The sequence below is a fragment of the Chenopodium album genome, chromosome 9 (assembly GCF_948465745.1).
Source record: "Chenopodium album chromosome 9, dcCheAlbu1.1, whole genome shotgun sequence".
NCBI classification, from domain to species: domain Eukaryota; kingdom Viridiplantae; phylum Streptophyta; class Magnoliopsida; order Caryophyllales; family Amaranthaceae; genus Chenopodium; species Chenopodium album.
The window spans coordinates 20732938-20750520 of NC_137842.1; the positions used below are offsets into that span (position 1 = coordinate 20732938).

Here is a 17583-nt window from a genome sequence, read left to right on the forward strand (position 1 = left end):
TATTTTAGGTATAAAATAGTATTATCAACATTTTTTTGATTTATCAAATTTTTAGTTACATTTGTGTAATTTTTATTCTTATTTTATAGTTTCTCGAAAAAAATTATTATATGTTGGATTAAAATTTTCAATAAATATGTATGCATAATAGATATAATAAGACTAATTGTGACTATTTTATAAGGTGAGAAAAATATATCAATCATATTGTATACTATTAAAATAATATGGTAGTCATTTTTCAAACGACTACTGTAAAATCATTCAATTAATATATTTGTTTAACAGATTTTCCTAATATTGTTGATAATAGTTTGCATTGTTTCCTCTCTTTCCTTTTTCTGCACCACCACTAATCAAAAATGCCAATTTTAAGTTCCTCTAAATTCACCTTCACAACCTTCCACGACACGTTTTATCTTTTCCCTTAATCATTTCAAATTTTTCATCACCTCCATTTTCAATATTTTTTTCCCTTTATTCAATTACTACAAAAATTCTACAATAAAAGGTAATTGAGTTTTTCGTTTATAAAAATGTAGCTTTCATTTATTTATTTTATATAAGTTGTAAAATTTGGCATCTCTCTTCACAAACTTTATTTTCAAATAAAAGAATGTTTCTAAAATTTCTATTAAAAAATAGATAGACAATCTTCTCTTCAAAACTCTTCATTGTTTTGTCTGTCACCGTTATTTGATGGGTAGATAAGACATTGAAATAAGTATGAGACGTAATTTTGCAAATGATTTAATACTTTGAAATCATTATAACTAAGAATGTAATAATATATCTTGGTCAAAAAAAAAAAAAAAAGTATTCATAAAAACGTAGTACATATTTACCATGTTAATTTTAGTTGCCTTACCTTTTAATTTGCGATAAAAGTTCTAATTAACTCCCAAAATTTTGAAGGTTTTTTTTTACCCCTTTAAATAATACGAGATCAAGGCGTCATCAATGCATTCCTTCTTGTTTTTCAATTTACAAATTAAGGTATATCATACCCATGTTCATAAGATTAATTATACCCATGTCAAAACATTATATGTAATTTTTGTTTTGTTTTTGTAACATTTTTGTGTAGAATTTTATTTTAAATTAACCATTGTTGTCCATGATTATTCTTTTATTAATTAATATTTTAAGTAAATATTTAGCCTTTGTGTTGTGCACTCACTTTTGTTGCCTATTTTTGGTGTAGAATTTTCATCTTTCTTGCTCATTTATCTAATTTAATCAACTTCTAAAAAGTGTATTGCTTTTAAAAGAAAATAAAGGAAGAACGTGATATCATCTCCAAATTGATGAGAAAGAGGTACATAGTGTTTTAATGACAAACAATTTAATGGTGTTAATGTGTTATTATTCAGCAGAGTTGTGTCCAAATTGTATTGATACAATTTTTTTGGTTTTAATTATAACATATTTGTTTTTTGTACATACACAGATTTGTTATTAATGTCTATATATAGTGGTTCTAGCTAGTGCTATGGTTGGATCCCGAACATGGTTTGGTGGAATCCTCTATCGTTCAGGTCTTAGGCGTCATGGAAATGAAAAGCTTCTTGAATTCCAATTAACATCCCATCTGGTAAACCTTATTAATTTTCATGTATTGTTCTTTCTTTTATTTTCTTTCTGTTTGCACCCATTTTTTTTTTCTTTTTTAATTTAATATTATATCAATTTGACTAAATTTTTTTTTTTGTGATCTTGTACCCTTTCAATGAATGCAATTATTTTATGGGATGTTGCATTTGGCAAATCGGCTATGATGAATTATAATACATGTTGGTCCTTACAATGAAGCCTATTTTTTTAGGGTTAGCTCAATCATTGCATTTTTATTTTTTTACACATAATAGGTTTTGTACCTAGTCTCATTTGAACATACTATATTCAAATAATAATAATAAAAAAAAGCCTCATGTTTAACATGAATTTATGTGTCTTGTGTATGGTCAACCCAAGTATGTGGTAATTACAAAACTACTCTTGACTCATACTCCTTTGTCACATAATATATTTCCTGTTTTCATATTTTGGAGAACCAAAATGTTGTTCTTGTTTTCATTTTTGGATAGTATGTAAAGATTATTATACTCTCACTTTTTTAACTTTATTCATTGTATTTCTTAATTTACCCTTGAATTTTGCACATGCCTTGTATTTTTTTCACTTTCTCTCTCTGACTTTTGTTTACGATTGTACTTTTTACATTTATTAATGTATTTTATCCACTTTCTTTTCTAATTTCTTAAATACCGTAAAAAAAACACAAAAAAGAAAATTATATTATGAAACAGAGGGAGTACATGTTTTAGGCGAACCCAAGTTTAGGAAAAAAAAAAAAATTTGGTCTTGGCATGAATTTGACGTCTAGCATATGCACACAATTAAACTATTAGTAGGTCAACCCAATTGACCAACGCCACTTTAAGTGCTAGAAGTTTAAATTCCAAACATGGGCAAGTAATTTACTTTTCAAAGAATAATATTATAACTTCTAGGACTAGACCTATACACAATGCCTTTATACAATCATCACACATGATTTTTGAATAGAACTGTATAGTGTCTCCTTATTACCGTTGCACATTAACAATTTCATATCGATCTAAACTCATTATTAAATACCTCGTCTACTTTTACATCCTACGTATTATGTAATGACCTTTATTATAACAGTAAAATAGAATGCATAATGCCTTTTATTTAAACAACTTCTAAACGAAAACTATGTTTGTTATAATGTGCCTTGCATTAACATTAATATCCTTTTATTGTTGGGATTAGGAGTAACATCAATTTGGAGTAAAAAGACTTGGTTAGGGGATACGACTTTACCCTGTCAAAATTTTATTTCTTTCATCATGATTTATTCTATTATTTTGTTTAGTTTAGTTTTTAATATGTGTGAGTAGTTTAATTTCTAGGGTTTATGGGGATCTAATAAATAATATGAAGGGGTAAATTATTGTTGTTAATTATCAATGCTAGATTAATTTTTACTCCTAATTGATTATTATAATCTAAATTATCTAAGTAACCAATATTTATGTTTGAGTATGAAACTAAACTACAAAGAAGAGGAATAGGGAGAAAACAATATATAAAAGGATCTAGGGCATAGGTTCACCAATAAATAATACTTCAGGGTAAAACATAGTAATCAATCATTGACATTGCATAAATAACACGATTAACAGGCTCTCGCAATTTATTAATCAACATAGATCTAACAGGCTCTCGCAATTTACTAGATCTAAGTTCTTATTGAAAATAGCCTTTAATATCAAATTAACATCTGCTCGATTCATCAATTTAATATTGCTATACTTTTACAAGCCGCAATTGTAAAACATTAAAACAATCCAATAAGAAATTATCATGCAATACCAACAATCAATAATAGTCAATCATCAATGCATCAATTAACCAGATTGTAAAGGGCTCACGCTACTTATTACAATCACACAATTAATTTATTGGTATTAAATCTCATCTCTCGATTCTTGACTTAACCATTTATAAATTAATCTGCCTATTGAAACTAGACCTAAACATTAATTCTCATCTCTCGAATCTTGAATCAATATTGTCAAACTCATGCATAAAAGATAGGCCTAATCTAGTCACAGAGCATTTTTTGTCGCACAGGTCTTCTTAGATGCCGCGCCCGATCGAGCTAGCAGCTCACCCGATCGGGCGCGCCTTCCCTTAATGGCACTCCCACGCGCATCCGCCCGATCGGGCGATTGCTTGCCCGATCGGCCCGGTCTTTATCTTCAAGGCTTTGGACTTCGATTGGGCTAGATTTCTCGGCTCAATCCATATTTCCTCTCGGGTCTCGAATACATGGTCCAATTGCGTCGTGATCCAAATAACCGAGCCCTTAATCACCGGCTCGATGGCTCTAACCGGCCTTGAGCTCCAAAAGTGGTCGCGTTCTTCCAATGCTCGTAGTTGCTTCATAAAAATCCCGGGAAAAATGCTCCAAAGGTGCAATTCCCTGCAAAACTCAACCAAAACTACGAAAACCCTAGAAAACACATATTAGTAATAAAAGTGGCCCGAAAGAGCCAAAAACACTACTAATAATGACCACGGGACGGGGGTAAAACACTATATAAAACAGACATATCATAGCTTCTAGCTTCTTTTCCTTAGGGTCTCTCAATTCATCCGGGACATCTATATTTTCTGTTGACAACTTTGCGATTATTTTGGCTATAGAATAGGTTAGTCCACAAATATCTAAACCATTAGAAATAACATTAACTACTACCTCAGGCACATGCGGCTTTGGAGGCCTGCTTGTCGTTGCATCTTTAGTGTTACTGGGCGCATCACTTTTCTTCTTTCCCAGCAAATGCTTGAGGTTGGCTCTCTTCAGGTGGAAGGCGACTTCTCTACGCAGGGCATAGAAATCTTCCGTCTTGTGACCATGCTTGCTATGGAACTCGCCCCACTTGCTTATATCATTTTCTAAATCCGGCTTACAGCTCTTCATTGGCCATCGATCTTTGTTGCCTAAGGGCTCCAGCTCTTTCACCATCGCTACAATGTTTACCTCGAATCCATACTCGGATATCTCTAGATATTGCGGCACGTCGATGATCTCTTCCACCTGCACACTATTAACATAGCGTGATCTACATGTTTTATATGGCTTATGTCGGTAATGATCCTCGTGGATTGATTGTAGCCTTGTGATCACTCAAGCTTTTGACATTCTAACTGGAACCTCAATTGGCAATTTCCTCGTCGATACGCATCTAGGCCACAGCTCTTGTTCGGACCTCTTCAAACGTTGAGCAGCGATACTTGACCATATCTCAATACAGATCTGAATCTTTATGCAATCCTCGGAGGAAGGCTTAGATGGTAGTCCGATTGTAGACATTTTTTATCAAGACCTTTTCCTTGTTCCCTTGAACAATCCGGTACAAGTCGCTCGTCTGCTTGTCGAACAACCTACTGCTTTCAAAATGGGAATAAAACTTGGTAATAAACATACCAAAGCTTGTGATACTACCTGGATAAAGCTTGCCAAGCAACTTGAGGGCAAGACCAGTCAGCGTCGCGTCGAAGGATTAGCACATGCGTGCTTCCCATCACGCGAACGGGATAGAAGCTAGCCACATTTGCTGCTTGTAGTACTATACATGCTACTCTGGACAGGTCCTCCCATCATAAAGCAAGGTAAACGTTGCAATTGGGAGCGACAACCTTCTAGGAATACAGGTTGTGAACAACTTGTCATTGAACGGAGTCGCTGCGAATCCATCAGGAGCTTCTCTCTGGACAGGGACCGGAACACCTGACATCCTCTTCATCATCGACAGCACCCTAGAGTTCTGCTTCTCTAAAGCGACAAACTACTGGAGCAAGATTTAAGTCTGATTTGGCTCATGATTATTAGTCTGCTGTTCTCTTGGAGTCTGGAAATTTCCTTGCTGCCTATTGTTCCGGATCGCAGGGTTCTTTTACATCTCTCCATCACTGGACTCGATATCGGTATCATACAGATATTCCACTACATCCAACAATTACAATCTAAGGATAAGACCAAGCACCTAGCTGCCTTTGGCGACGAAGACGGTTGCTCTGAGCTGATTCCAAATGTTGACGAAGATTAGCTACATTAGATTTCGTTGTTTCCTTCTCCTAGATCATACTCTCATTGGATTCCTGGGCTACCACGAGATCGCTTGAGCTTTCTCATAGGCTTCTGTCAGCTGATCCTGGGTCATTTTACAGGGAGATTTTTTTAAGGTTAAATCAAGGTATTTTGGATTTTATCTAGTTGTAGCCCCACGGTGGGCGCCAAATTGTTTATGATAATTTTCATGAGGTGGGGTTGAATATCAAAATCTAGGCTATGGATCAACTAAATAAAACCATAATTAAAGTTAAAACGAGAATAAATAAATGACACGAGACACGGAAAACCCAATGAAGGTAAAAACGGCGGGTAGAATAAGGATCTACCAAACTTTCACTATGTTAAATATTGAAGAGAATGGTTTACAATGTATACTTAGAATATTTTTTGTAGCTAAGTTGCGATGTGTCCTTCGTCTGACGATGCCTTCCCCTTATATAGATGATATTTAGGGTTAATCCCTAGCCGTTGCAAGGTGATAAACTTTGATTCTTGATTTCTGTAAACAGCTTCATCATTATCTTTTTCCTGGTTAGCCTTCTCACGGCATGACACAACTCAAGCATGGACTTGGTCTTCCACCTCTATCCTTCCCTAGAAAATAGAAGGGTAGTTGGTGCTTCTTTAGTCTGTTGAGGCAAAATTGTCTTCGTCAGGTGCTGGTCTTTGTCCGAGCTTAGTTTCATTGTTGACTTATGTTGACCATCGTTGACTTTGACTTACTAAATTTTACCCATAACACCCGGCCACCAACAACGAGTACTAATTATCTAATATATGAAAAATGGTATGAGAGTACAACCCCAAAGGATACAAAAGTATGGTATGACTCTCTATATTATATTGGATCTAATTCTCAAAGAGAGATAAGAAAATCACTAATGAGCTAGTAGTTGTGTGTCTTTTGTCATGTACACAATATAAGAGGAATATGATGGATGCTTATACTACAAATATAAGTCTTAACCATGGAGAGCCAGTATTATAACCTTGGAGGCCAAGGGTCTTCATGTCTTGCAGACTAAGGGTTTTCATGCCTTGGAGACCAAGGATATATAAGTGGCAATAATAACTTGTTTTTGACTTAATTTGTGACATGTACTCAACATTCTCCACCTTAGCACAAATTCTATAATAGTGTGTACCGTTGTATGAACCCTGGAGGGTACTAGGCAGATATGTCACTCGCTAAACCCGATTGATCTATCTTTAGGCTTAGAAATAGAAAGTGACATGTTTGAACTAGCTTGATGTAGAAGCCAACACCAAATTGAAGCTTAGTATGATAGATGAAGCCAAAATTGAAGAACTAATCTTGAAGTAAATAAAGATTTTCACTTTTAACGACCTTTATAATTTTATGAGCACCTTTGGAGACTTTGAGAACTCCACCTTGAGCTAAAAACGTGCACCCATTAATTAGAATCAAGAGTACCCATTGAGATTCGATTCTGCTTCATGCAGGAACATATCAATGATTACGTAATGTTCTAATATTGGTAATGTTCTACAATTCCCATCAATAATCTTGATTCAAATAGATCCTACTCCATGAATTTTACAATGATAATTGTTTCCCATAATAACAGAACCATTCTTTATTAATTGATAATCAACAAATAGATCCTGCTGAAAATAGACATGGTAAGCATAACCAAAATGAAGAACCCAATTAGAATTTATAATTCTAGGATGATAAGTAGCCAAAAGAACAACTTCAGAATCTGAATCAATGACATTAATAAACTTCAAACTTTTTGTATTCATTTTCATTTTCTTCTCTGTCAAGCTTTCTCTTAAGTTTGTAACAATCGGAAACATCATGCCCACGTATCTTGCAATATTTGTAGGATATGGTGGAATTATATCCTGTAAAGCTACACTGCTTTTTACTACGTGAGTTACTACCCACAACATACAAACCTTAAGAATATTTGTCGACACCATCAAAACTGTATTTCTCTTTGGACATAAGATTATATTTAACATCTTTATATAACAAAGTTTCTTTAATGCCATAAAGAATGATTTCCTTGAAGTGTTTAAAAGATTTGGGTAGTGAGAAAAACCAATAAAATTGATTTATATCTTCATCATGAATTTTAACATCTAAATTTTCAAGATCAATTAAAATAGAGGTAAACTCATCAAGATGAGTTTGGATGGGAGTATATCCGTCATGCGAATTGTGTACAATTTCTCTTTGAGGCGCAATTTGTTGGCAAGACTCTTGGTCAGGTATAATGATTCCAATTTCAACCATAGTCTTGTAGCCGAAGTTTTGTGAATGACTTCACGAAGAACTTCCTTGGATAGATAGAGTTGAGGAATTGATATGGCTTTCTCATTTAACTCCTCCCATTGCTCATAAGTCATAGTTGAATTTAAAACCAATATAGGTAAGAATAGCCTTCATTTGGACTTTCCAAATGATGCAACTAATATTGCCATCAAACTTCTCTGTATCAAATTTTGTCAACAATAAGTCATCTTAGAAAGATTTTAAAAATAAAACGCTCAGAAAACCTTTGGGTCGGACACCACTGTTGGGATTAGAAGCGCAAGCAAAGGCACAAAATGATGTAGAGAAATAAATAGAAAAAAGATGGACAAGAAAAATAATAAGAGAGATACAAATTTAACATGAGAAATGAGGTAAACAACCCACCAACAACAAGTACTAATTATCCAATATCTGAAAAAGGTATGAGAGTACAACCCAGAAGGGTACAAGAGTACGGTTTGACTGTATAGATTATTTTGGATCTAATTCTCAAACAGAGATAATTAAGAAACTCACTTATGTGCTAGTAGTTTTATGTCTTGAGTCATGTCCACAAAACAAGAGGAATATGATGGATATTTATACTATAAATGTAAGCCTTGACCTTGGACAGCAAGTATTATAATCTTGGAGGCCAAGGGTTTTCATGCCTAGGAGGCCAAGGATATTGTAAGTAGCAATAATAACTTGTTTATGACTTAATTTGTGACATGTACTCAAATTTTAATTCTATTTTGACCTACTTCTTAAGGCTTATTCTTCATTTGAATTATTTGGAATATCTAGTTTGGGATTAATTTTGTACTATGTCATTCTGAATAAATGCTTATTTTTTATTCTTTGACATCTTCCCAGGATCAAAGGCTACAAAGGTTGCGAGACAGATGTACTGTTCCTTTTGATGAAACTCGCCCTGATCATCAAGTAAGCTTTCTTGCACTTTATTTTGTTCTTGTTAAATCTATGTTCCAATTAGTTGTTACATTAATCATTTCATATGAAACCTTTATTTGTTATGTACTTCTCTATCCACTTAGAATCCATTACTAGTGCCCCTAATCGAAAAATAAAATGAACATAAGAAAGAGAGCAATGGAAGAAAGAATATAATATTTTAGGGGTTACAATTAGCTATTGAAACAAGAAAAGGATCATAGCTAAACATTAGGTAGTGGTCATCATATAGTTCTTGTAGTTCTTTTCACCTTATTAGTAATCCCTATCATAATAACTGAAAATTATTTAACTTGAAATTTCATTTATTCCTTAAAGGCTTGTTGTCCTTTAGCCACCTAAATAACCTTTAAAAATTAAAAAAAATTAAGGAAAATTGCAAAAAAAAATACTACCTCTGCTTTGCATTACTCGCAATAAAAGGAGTATTATTTGTGAGACATAAAATATTCCTTTGTTGTGAATATTGCGAACTGCAGGGAGTACAAACTTTTAGTGATCTGTTAAAGAAAATCAACCTTTAAATTATTTCTGAATAATACAACATTTTGAGGGTACCCGCTGAAAACATGTTATTACCGGTTAGTAACCTAAATAACAGGTTAGAAGGAACACGTGTCATAATCTTATTGGTTTAACAAATTTATTTATTTAGTGTTTTTAATTTTTGAAAGATTATTTTATTTATTTATTTAATTATATTTTTTAAATAAACCCATCCCCCACCCATCTCCCCCACCAGCCACGCTACCACCAAATTGGCGCTTCACCAACACCCTCCCGGCCTTCCGGTACCGGCCGCGCCCATTCCCCCTTCCCCAAACTTCAGCGCCGGCGTTTACACACTCCCCTTGTGTGGTTTCCTCTTCCCCCCCCCCCAAACCAGCACCCCCCTGATTCCCCTTTTCTACCCCGACAAAAACCCCTAAAATCCATTCCCCACTATAAAAAACCCAAATTGAAACCATTGCCAACAGTTGGGAAGGTTCAGTTATGTTTTTTTTAGGGTGGGGGATGGTTTTAGAGTGTTTCGTGGGATAAGGAGAGGGGTTTCCGGAAGGAGAATTGTGGTTAGGGGGAAGAGGGAAAGAGAAGAGGTGGTCGGCACCGGCACAAGAAGAGGGAGGATTTGGGCACGGCAAGTGCGGAGAGGGAGGATTTGGGCGCTGCTAACGTCGGTGAGAAGAGAGTGGGGCTCCTGGTAAATGGCCGGCGAAGGGGAAAGGGGATTGCAGCGGTGGTTGGTGGTGGAAATATGGTGGGGGATGCCTTTTTAAAAAAAGTTATTTTAATAGTTAATATCATAATTAAATTTTTAATTTAAAGTTAATTAATCATTTAGACAAATTTATTAAAAATAAATAAAAAGGTTAACCTATCATTAAGGTTCCATGTAAACTATCTTATTTAAAGCAAAAACCCTATAAAGGTGGTATTATCTAGAAATAATCAATAGGTTGACTTGTTTTTAGTGGACCGCTAAAACGTTGTTATCTTTAACAATTTTTTATTTTTTAAATCTTATAACTTCTTCAAGGGTTGTAATCTTGGACATTTAAAATTTATCTAGACATTTAAAATTTATCTATAATGATGCATTGGTATGAACAATGTATAAATAAAGTAAAAATACACTTTAATAATCTCGACTATTGACGATTTAGTTCTAATAATCCCAACTAAGGTTTACTTTTTAATAATCCTAACTATACCCTGAGTTTGCTTCCAATAGACTCAGTTATACACTTTAACTATGCACTTTAATGGAGCAACCAAAGAAGCAAAAGTTACCACAATGGTGCAACCATTTTTTTATTATGTTTTTTAAATTTTTGTTATTTATTTTTTAAAATTCGGTCAATCATGTGCATACATGTGGCTTTTAAAAACCAAAAAAAAAGTTATCATTTCAGCAGGTAATCGGTTTTTGGGTCTATTGTAACCAAAGTCAAGTTATAGTTAGGATTATTAAAATCTAAACCTTAGATTTGATTATTAAAAGTGAATCGGCAACAGTTGGGATTAATAAAGTGTATTTTTTCTGAAAAAAAAAAATCTCTAGCCGCATTTTGCATGCACCTAAAGCGATAAAAAGTCCTACTATGCCTAGGCCAATATGCTTCAATCGATCTGTCTTTAGGTGCATATATTTTAAAATTAAAAATCCCTAAAGTGCTTGGTGCACCTCATGTGCCTTAGATAAATATCTTTAAATGCATCTTACTTATCAAAAGAACACCCAAAAAAAAAAAAAAAAGGAAGAAGAAGAAGAAGTGTTCTACCATTTCATAGCACTTAAATGTCGTTTTTATACACTAGATACAAATCATCAATAATTGTAGAAGTTGTCTAAATTTTTGATAAATTATTTAGATGTGCCATTATCAGCCTATTTTTGTTCTATAAAATACAAATTGTAATCTTCCAACCATTATGGTATTTTTTTGCAATTCCACACTAGCAAATCGACAATAATTTGTATAAATGAACAGGAATCGCTAAAAGCATTGTGGTATGCTGCCTTTCCAAATGATCGTCTTACCGGTTTGGTTTCAGAACAATGGAAAGATATGGGTTGGCAAGGCTCAAATCCATCAACAGATTTTAGGTACATTTTAGTAGTAGAGTTTTTAGTCCATAAATCACTATGCCTAAAAACATGATGTTAAGTTCTAAGTTAAAATTTTGGTAAAATTATTTTTAAGTTTAAATTAATTAGCATTGAATATGTTTCCATTGCGTTTCATATGGAATTATGAGGATTCAGTAGGAACCAAACCTTGTTTCAACACTAGCAATCTAACAAGTAGAGAATATTAAGATTCATTTGGTGTCACTTCACTATTAAAAAATAATCTAATATTTTTGTCATTATAAATTTTTTGATGCTCCTAATCCCTAGCATTGATTATATGTGTCTTTGATGTTAAATATTTAGATAATGATGAAATTTACTTATCTATTGTAGACAAGTATAGATCTTTCATGAGAATATTGTACTATGTAGAACTTAATTAGGATACCATCATGTCTGCTTCATACATGTTTTGATCTATGTCATATATACTACCTCTGGTTCCTGTTACTTGCAACTTTGGGAGGTATTACGGACTCCTAGGGAAAACTTTTAAGGGTTGATAATGAAATGTATGGGTATGTAATTACGAGAGATAAATGGAGGGAATTGTTATGGTCCCCTATTCACTTTAAGGACGCACAAGTGCTTTTTTTTTTAATGGGAAGTTCCTACTCTTTTTTTTTTTTTTTTTTTTTTTTTTTTGACTTTTGAAACAAGTGGAAAATTTTTCACCAATTTAGTTTCCCTCCCTTTTTTCACCAAATTTTAAATGTAAAACCAAATTCCCCTGTCAAAGTACTGTTCATTTCATTCAAACAAAAGGTCCTCTATAAAATCACGCCAATCCATACTCAGCCCCCATTTCAGAATTCAATTTAAATGGGTATTGGGGAGGGGGGGGGGGGGGGAGGGAAACCATAATTTAAGTATAGTTACTAAATTCAAAAATAGGCAGCCCTACAAATTACATTATTCTAAATTAACAATTAGCATAATCCTAATTCCTAAGAGTTGTGTTAGTAGATGCAGCATCATTAATTACAGAATAAGGATCCGTTGAAGACCGTCCAAAAAAACCACCGCCACTTCATGACCAAAAGCCAACCTGAAAAAAAAGCCATGGGACTAATGGCAAAGTTCATAGATGAACTTTTGGATGGCCTTTATGATGTAGAGCAAGTAATGGAAGAAGAATTCATCCATGAAGAAGTTCCATGGTGGTATGAATCAGATGAGGAACAGAAGCAAGGAAACCATGAAAATGATGCTGGTTATGATGCAGATGATGATGCACACAATGAGAAACCACAACATAATGGCAGAACAAGAAGAGAGATGAATGTCGAAGAGAAAACAACAATAGTTAATGAGATTTTGCTACACATGGAGGGGGACTCACTGCCAAGAGGATTCTTAGCCAACTAAACAAGAAAATATTAAAGTGCACAAATCTACAACAACATTGTGGTTCCAGGTAATTAAACAATCCCTAGATGATGATATTGCAGTAGATGTAAGAGACAAAAAACTAGGCAAGACAGGACTAAAATATAGGGAATACACTTATGAGTTTCTTACATTTGTTCCTCTATACATGAGGACTATAGAGAGGGGATATGTTGTTGCACTCCACTTTACTATATCCACCTTACATAGGCTAAGGAAAAAATGCAGACTTAGAACACACACAAGCACAAATCACCCTTGTTTAGCTGACAACCACAAAATGTGAAGACTTAAATTGGTTCTTAGTTACATCAAACCAATACCAAAACAAGGGGACCCAACATTCATTGATACGCAATAATGGATACACATAGATGAGAAATTTTTTTACATAAATCCAGATCAAGAACATTCTACCTTCTCCCTTAAGAAAAAGATCCCTATAAGGCACAGTAGTCAAGGAGGTTCAAGATCAAAGCAATGTTCATGGGAATGATAGGGAAGCCCTTGTATGATGAAAACAAGAACATGTTGCATGATGGCAAATCTAGTCTTTTACCTTTTGTTAAGTATGAAATGGCTAAAAAGAAAAGCAAAAACAAATATAAAAGGACACTTGAGATAAAAGCTGTCAAAAGTGTGACAAAAGAAGCAATCAGATACATGTTACTCACACATGTAATCCCAATAATTAATGAGAAGTGTCCTCAACAACTACTAAAAGACAACATTTTTTGTTTGGATAATGCTATGCCACATCAGGTTCCAAAGGATGCAAATTTAAAGCAGCATGTTAATCAAATGCTTTCAACATTCAATTCATATTTCAACCAGCACAATCACCAGACACCAATGTGTTAGACTTAGGATTGTTTAATGTGATTCAGTCACTTCAATACCAATCATTTCCAAAGAATCTAGATGATCTTTTAAAGGAAGTTGACAGATCTTTTAAGAGTTTGATCCCCTTTTGAACAAGTACGCATAGATCACACTACAATCATGCATGATTAAAATTCTAGAGAATCAAGGTGGAAACAACTTCACTCCCTCACACATGAAGACGATAAGCCTGGACAAGCAAGGACTTTTACCAGAGTTGTTAGAAGTGGACAGAGGACTCATAGAACATGTTATGCATCATTTGGACACAATTTCTTTTACAATTACAGGTGAAGGGGAAGGTAACATGGAGGTAGATGAAGACTGATGCAAATCATCAACTTTAACAAGTTTTTTGGGAAACATAGGCTGGCACACATAACCATTTAATATTCTACTAACTTTTTGAATGTGATGATGTCATGGTTATATGTATTTTTGGTATATAATAAGCATTAACTATTTGGAGTCATGTACTATATCCAACTTAGTTGTTTTAAGTAGTCAAACACATTTGAAAGTATTAGACTGCAAAATACATTTGATTACTATTTCCATCATATTAAGTTTTTTTTTTCAGTTAAACCTTTAGTAGATGTTGGTACCTTAACAGAAACTTCTAACGGAGGTTTATGGAGCATCTAGACTACCCCAGTAGCTATCAGATGAGTCCCATCATCATATGGAAATGAAAGATGGTGATGCATTTATGGAAAAAGGGACTCAATGCATCTCAAACATAATACATATTCACAAGGTGATGCAGTTATGAAAAAAGGACTCAATTCAGAACGTATTCCATTTCCACAAAATCAACAACAGCTCATGATGCTCAAACATAGACACATATAACAATCGATCGGGGGACGTTCTGTATTTTACAAACAACACACAACTCACATTCCAACAAACCAGAAAATTAACCATGAATCAACAAACATTAATCACCAGTAACATACTACCACAAATTCTATAAGTGTAGGGACTCAATGTACACTGCAACCAGCTCACATTCCAACAACTAAAACATGAAATACGCAATACGAAGATATTCATAAGAAATTAGGATTTTAGAATTTACGCTGCGCATTCAATTAGGAGGAGGGTTGAAAGGAGGGTAGTAGATCTGCAAATAAGCCTCAATCACCTAACGATGCAACATTCCGTGTAGGAGACTAGATCAAATGCGTTTGACGCTAGAGGAAGGACCTTCGCCGCTATCGGGGGACTTAGAAGGTTGACCCACTTCGCCAACTCCAGATTTACTAGGTTAGAGTCCCTAATTTTAGATCCACCACTGAAAACTACAATAACAACGTCAAGAGCCCCACCACTAGTCGCAGGGTTGGCCACCTCAGCAGAAACCACCACAGCCTATTCTTTTGGTGGTTCATCATCAGCCTTAGCCTTATGGACCACTTCCTTAGGCTTCTCTTCCTTGTCGCTGATGTATTTAGCAAGATTAGCATAGCGAATCCTCCTCTGAGCAATGAGAGAAGCCTGACAAACATGTTTCATGTTTCATGTTTCCCGTTCCTCGTTGTGGCTTATAGGTATTGATTTCAGATCCCCTCTTAAATCTGCTAGAACCAAGTAATTCATAACATAAAAAAAGGTCTGCATTTTTCTCAATCGGGGTTGTTGTGGTGGTACTCTTACTAGAGAAAATAGAGAAATAAAGAAGGGAGAAAGGTGAGAACCAAGAACTTAAACAGAGAGAGAGATAGAGGGGAAATTACGTAGAGAGGGAGGAATGCGAAATGATGAACTAGGGTTTGGGGGGTGGGATTTATTCTAGAGAAATCTACAAAATAAATGAACTCAACCATATTGATATGATGAATTGAATGAAAGCATTCAATTTTGTTTGTTAGGGTGATAAGGAATTTTAAATAGATGGGGTAATTTTGGTGGGAATGGTTATTGTAATTAATCAATAGGTTAGTTTAATTAGATAAGATTAGTAGTTTAAGTAAGTTGATTTAAAAACGAAGTATGGGTAAATGGTAATTTTAACCCTAAAAATATATTAATAAAGGAAATAAAAAAAAAGGTTGCAAGTAATGTGAACCATCCAAAAATGGCAAAATTTGCAAGTAATAAGAACCGGAGGTAGTAATTTAATAATTTTTTGACACTAAGCTAATGTTGGCTCTATTTTTCAATAGGAATAATATATTAAATTATCAAAAGAAATTTATGAGCTATAATGTTGTTATCATGTGCTAAATTTTACTCAAACCTTTATGTTTTTTATTTCAACTTTTTAACCAATCTCATAAAACTTTCTTGAACTATATCTTAGATTCTCTATTAAAACTGCACTAATTTTTCTTAAATGTCATGTCGTTTACTCACAGTATTTACTTTATTCAAACTTTTTTTAATGATAGTTTTGTTATGTTCTTTTCTTTATATCGTGCGTTCTTTTCTTTAATATCCTACGATTTCTTATGTCATTCATATTAGCCAACCTCAAATCATTTTGGGACTAAAGATTTGTTGTTTTTGTTGTTGTTGTATTGAAAGAAATTTGTGAAATTCATTGATCTTGTTATGATCCTCATTTGCCTACGTTATGGATCAAACATTAAACTCTAAGTGGTAATGATAATCAAAACAGGGGTTATGGCTTCATATCACTGGAGAACTTGCTCTTTTTTGCCCGAACATATCCAGTAAATTCTCTCTCTACTCCATTAGTATTATATAAAGTGATTATAGTATGATTAATCGTTTCATATGATTTCATCACTAATTTATAGATTGTTTCATGTAATTCATTGGTTTTATTTCTAGGCAACTTGATTAAGATTATTGCAAACTTCATGCACTTACAAATGCAGGTCTCTTTTCACAAGCTATTGCACAAGCAAGATGGAAATAGAGCAATGTGGGAATATCCCTTTGCTGTGGCTGGGATTAATGTGACTTATATGCTTATTCAGATGTTAGATCTTTTCTCAGGTTTGATTGTGAGCTTTCCTATGAGCTTTAATACCTGATAGAAATTATGTTACTACTCCCTTTATATTCTGTTGATATTCTTTATGTGTAATTAGCATTTATTGTATTTCTCATATTAGGTTTGTACCACACCCATATATATCTATTAATGAGAAATCCTCCACCAAGGAAAATTACACATTCCTACATGGTATCAAGGTAAGGGTGCCTTTCTATCTTCTCTCTTCAACCCTCTCGACCCTTAGGCTACCGTAGCCTTTGAACAACCATCATCCTTCCTTCCATCTTCCATTGCCGGCGATGATGAAATTCCTCCACTTCCCTCTACCGAATTCCAACCCGCCTATGCTGTAAACAACATTAAAAATCTGATTAGCATCACCCTTGATCAAGAGGAAGGGTAATATGCCACATGGTTTGAGATTTTCCATATTCAAGCATGTGCGTACAATGTTCTTGACCATATCAGTGCCTCTGTTTTTCAACCGACATATATTGATGATGCGACATGGAAAAGGTTTTATGTTATTGTGAAAGGTTGGATTTATAGTACTATATTTAAAGACCTTGTTCACACTATCATGAAGAAAGGTGCAATTGCTCTTGAATACGGACCCAACTTGAAGAAGTTTTCCATGACAACAAGCACACTAGGTCTGTGTATTTGGAGGAAAAATTCAACAATACTCGACTTGAGAATTTTGCTAATATGGCAGATTATTGCAAAGAGATAAAGCTTCTTGCTAATCAATTGAGCAACGTCAACCACCCAGTCTCCGAGAGGAAGATGGTTCTTCAAAT

General features: G+C 34.2%; 1 protein-coding gene across 1 annotated transcript in view; it reads left to right on the plus strand.

The window, feature by feature from the left end:
- The first annotated feature begins 1480 nt into the window (after positions 1–1480).
- LOC145559646 (uncharacterized) overlaps positions 1481–17583 on the plus strand; it is a 30899-nt gene continuing 14796 nt past the window's right edge. Inside the window, exons 1-5 of the mRNA XM_081621036.1 lie at positions 1481–1594; positions 8811–8879; positions 11402–11517; positions 16439–16493; positions 16662–16782. Coding sequence (XP_081477162.1) covers positions 1493–1594; positions 8811–8879; positions 11402–11517; positions 16439–16493; positions 16662–16782 — 463 coding nt within the window. The 5' untranslated portion in view covers positions 1481–1492. The remainder of the gene's footprint in view (positions 1595–8810; positions 8880–11401; positions 11518–16438; positions 16494–16661; positions 16783–17583) is intronic.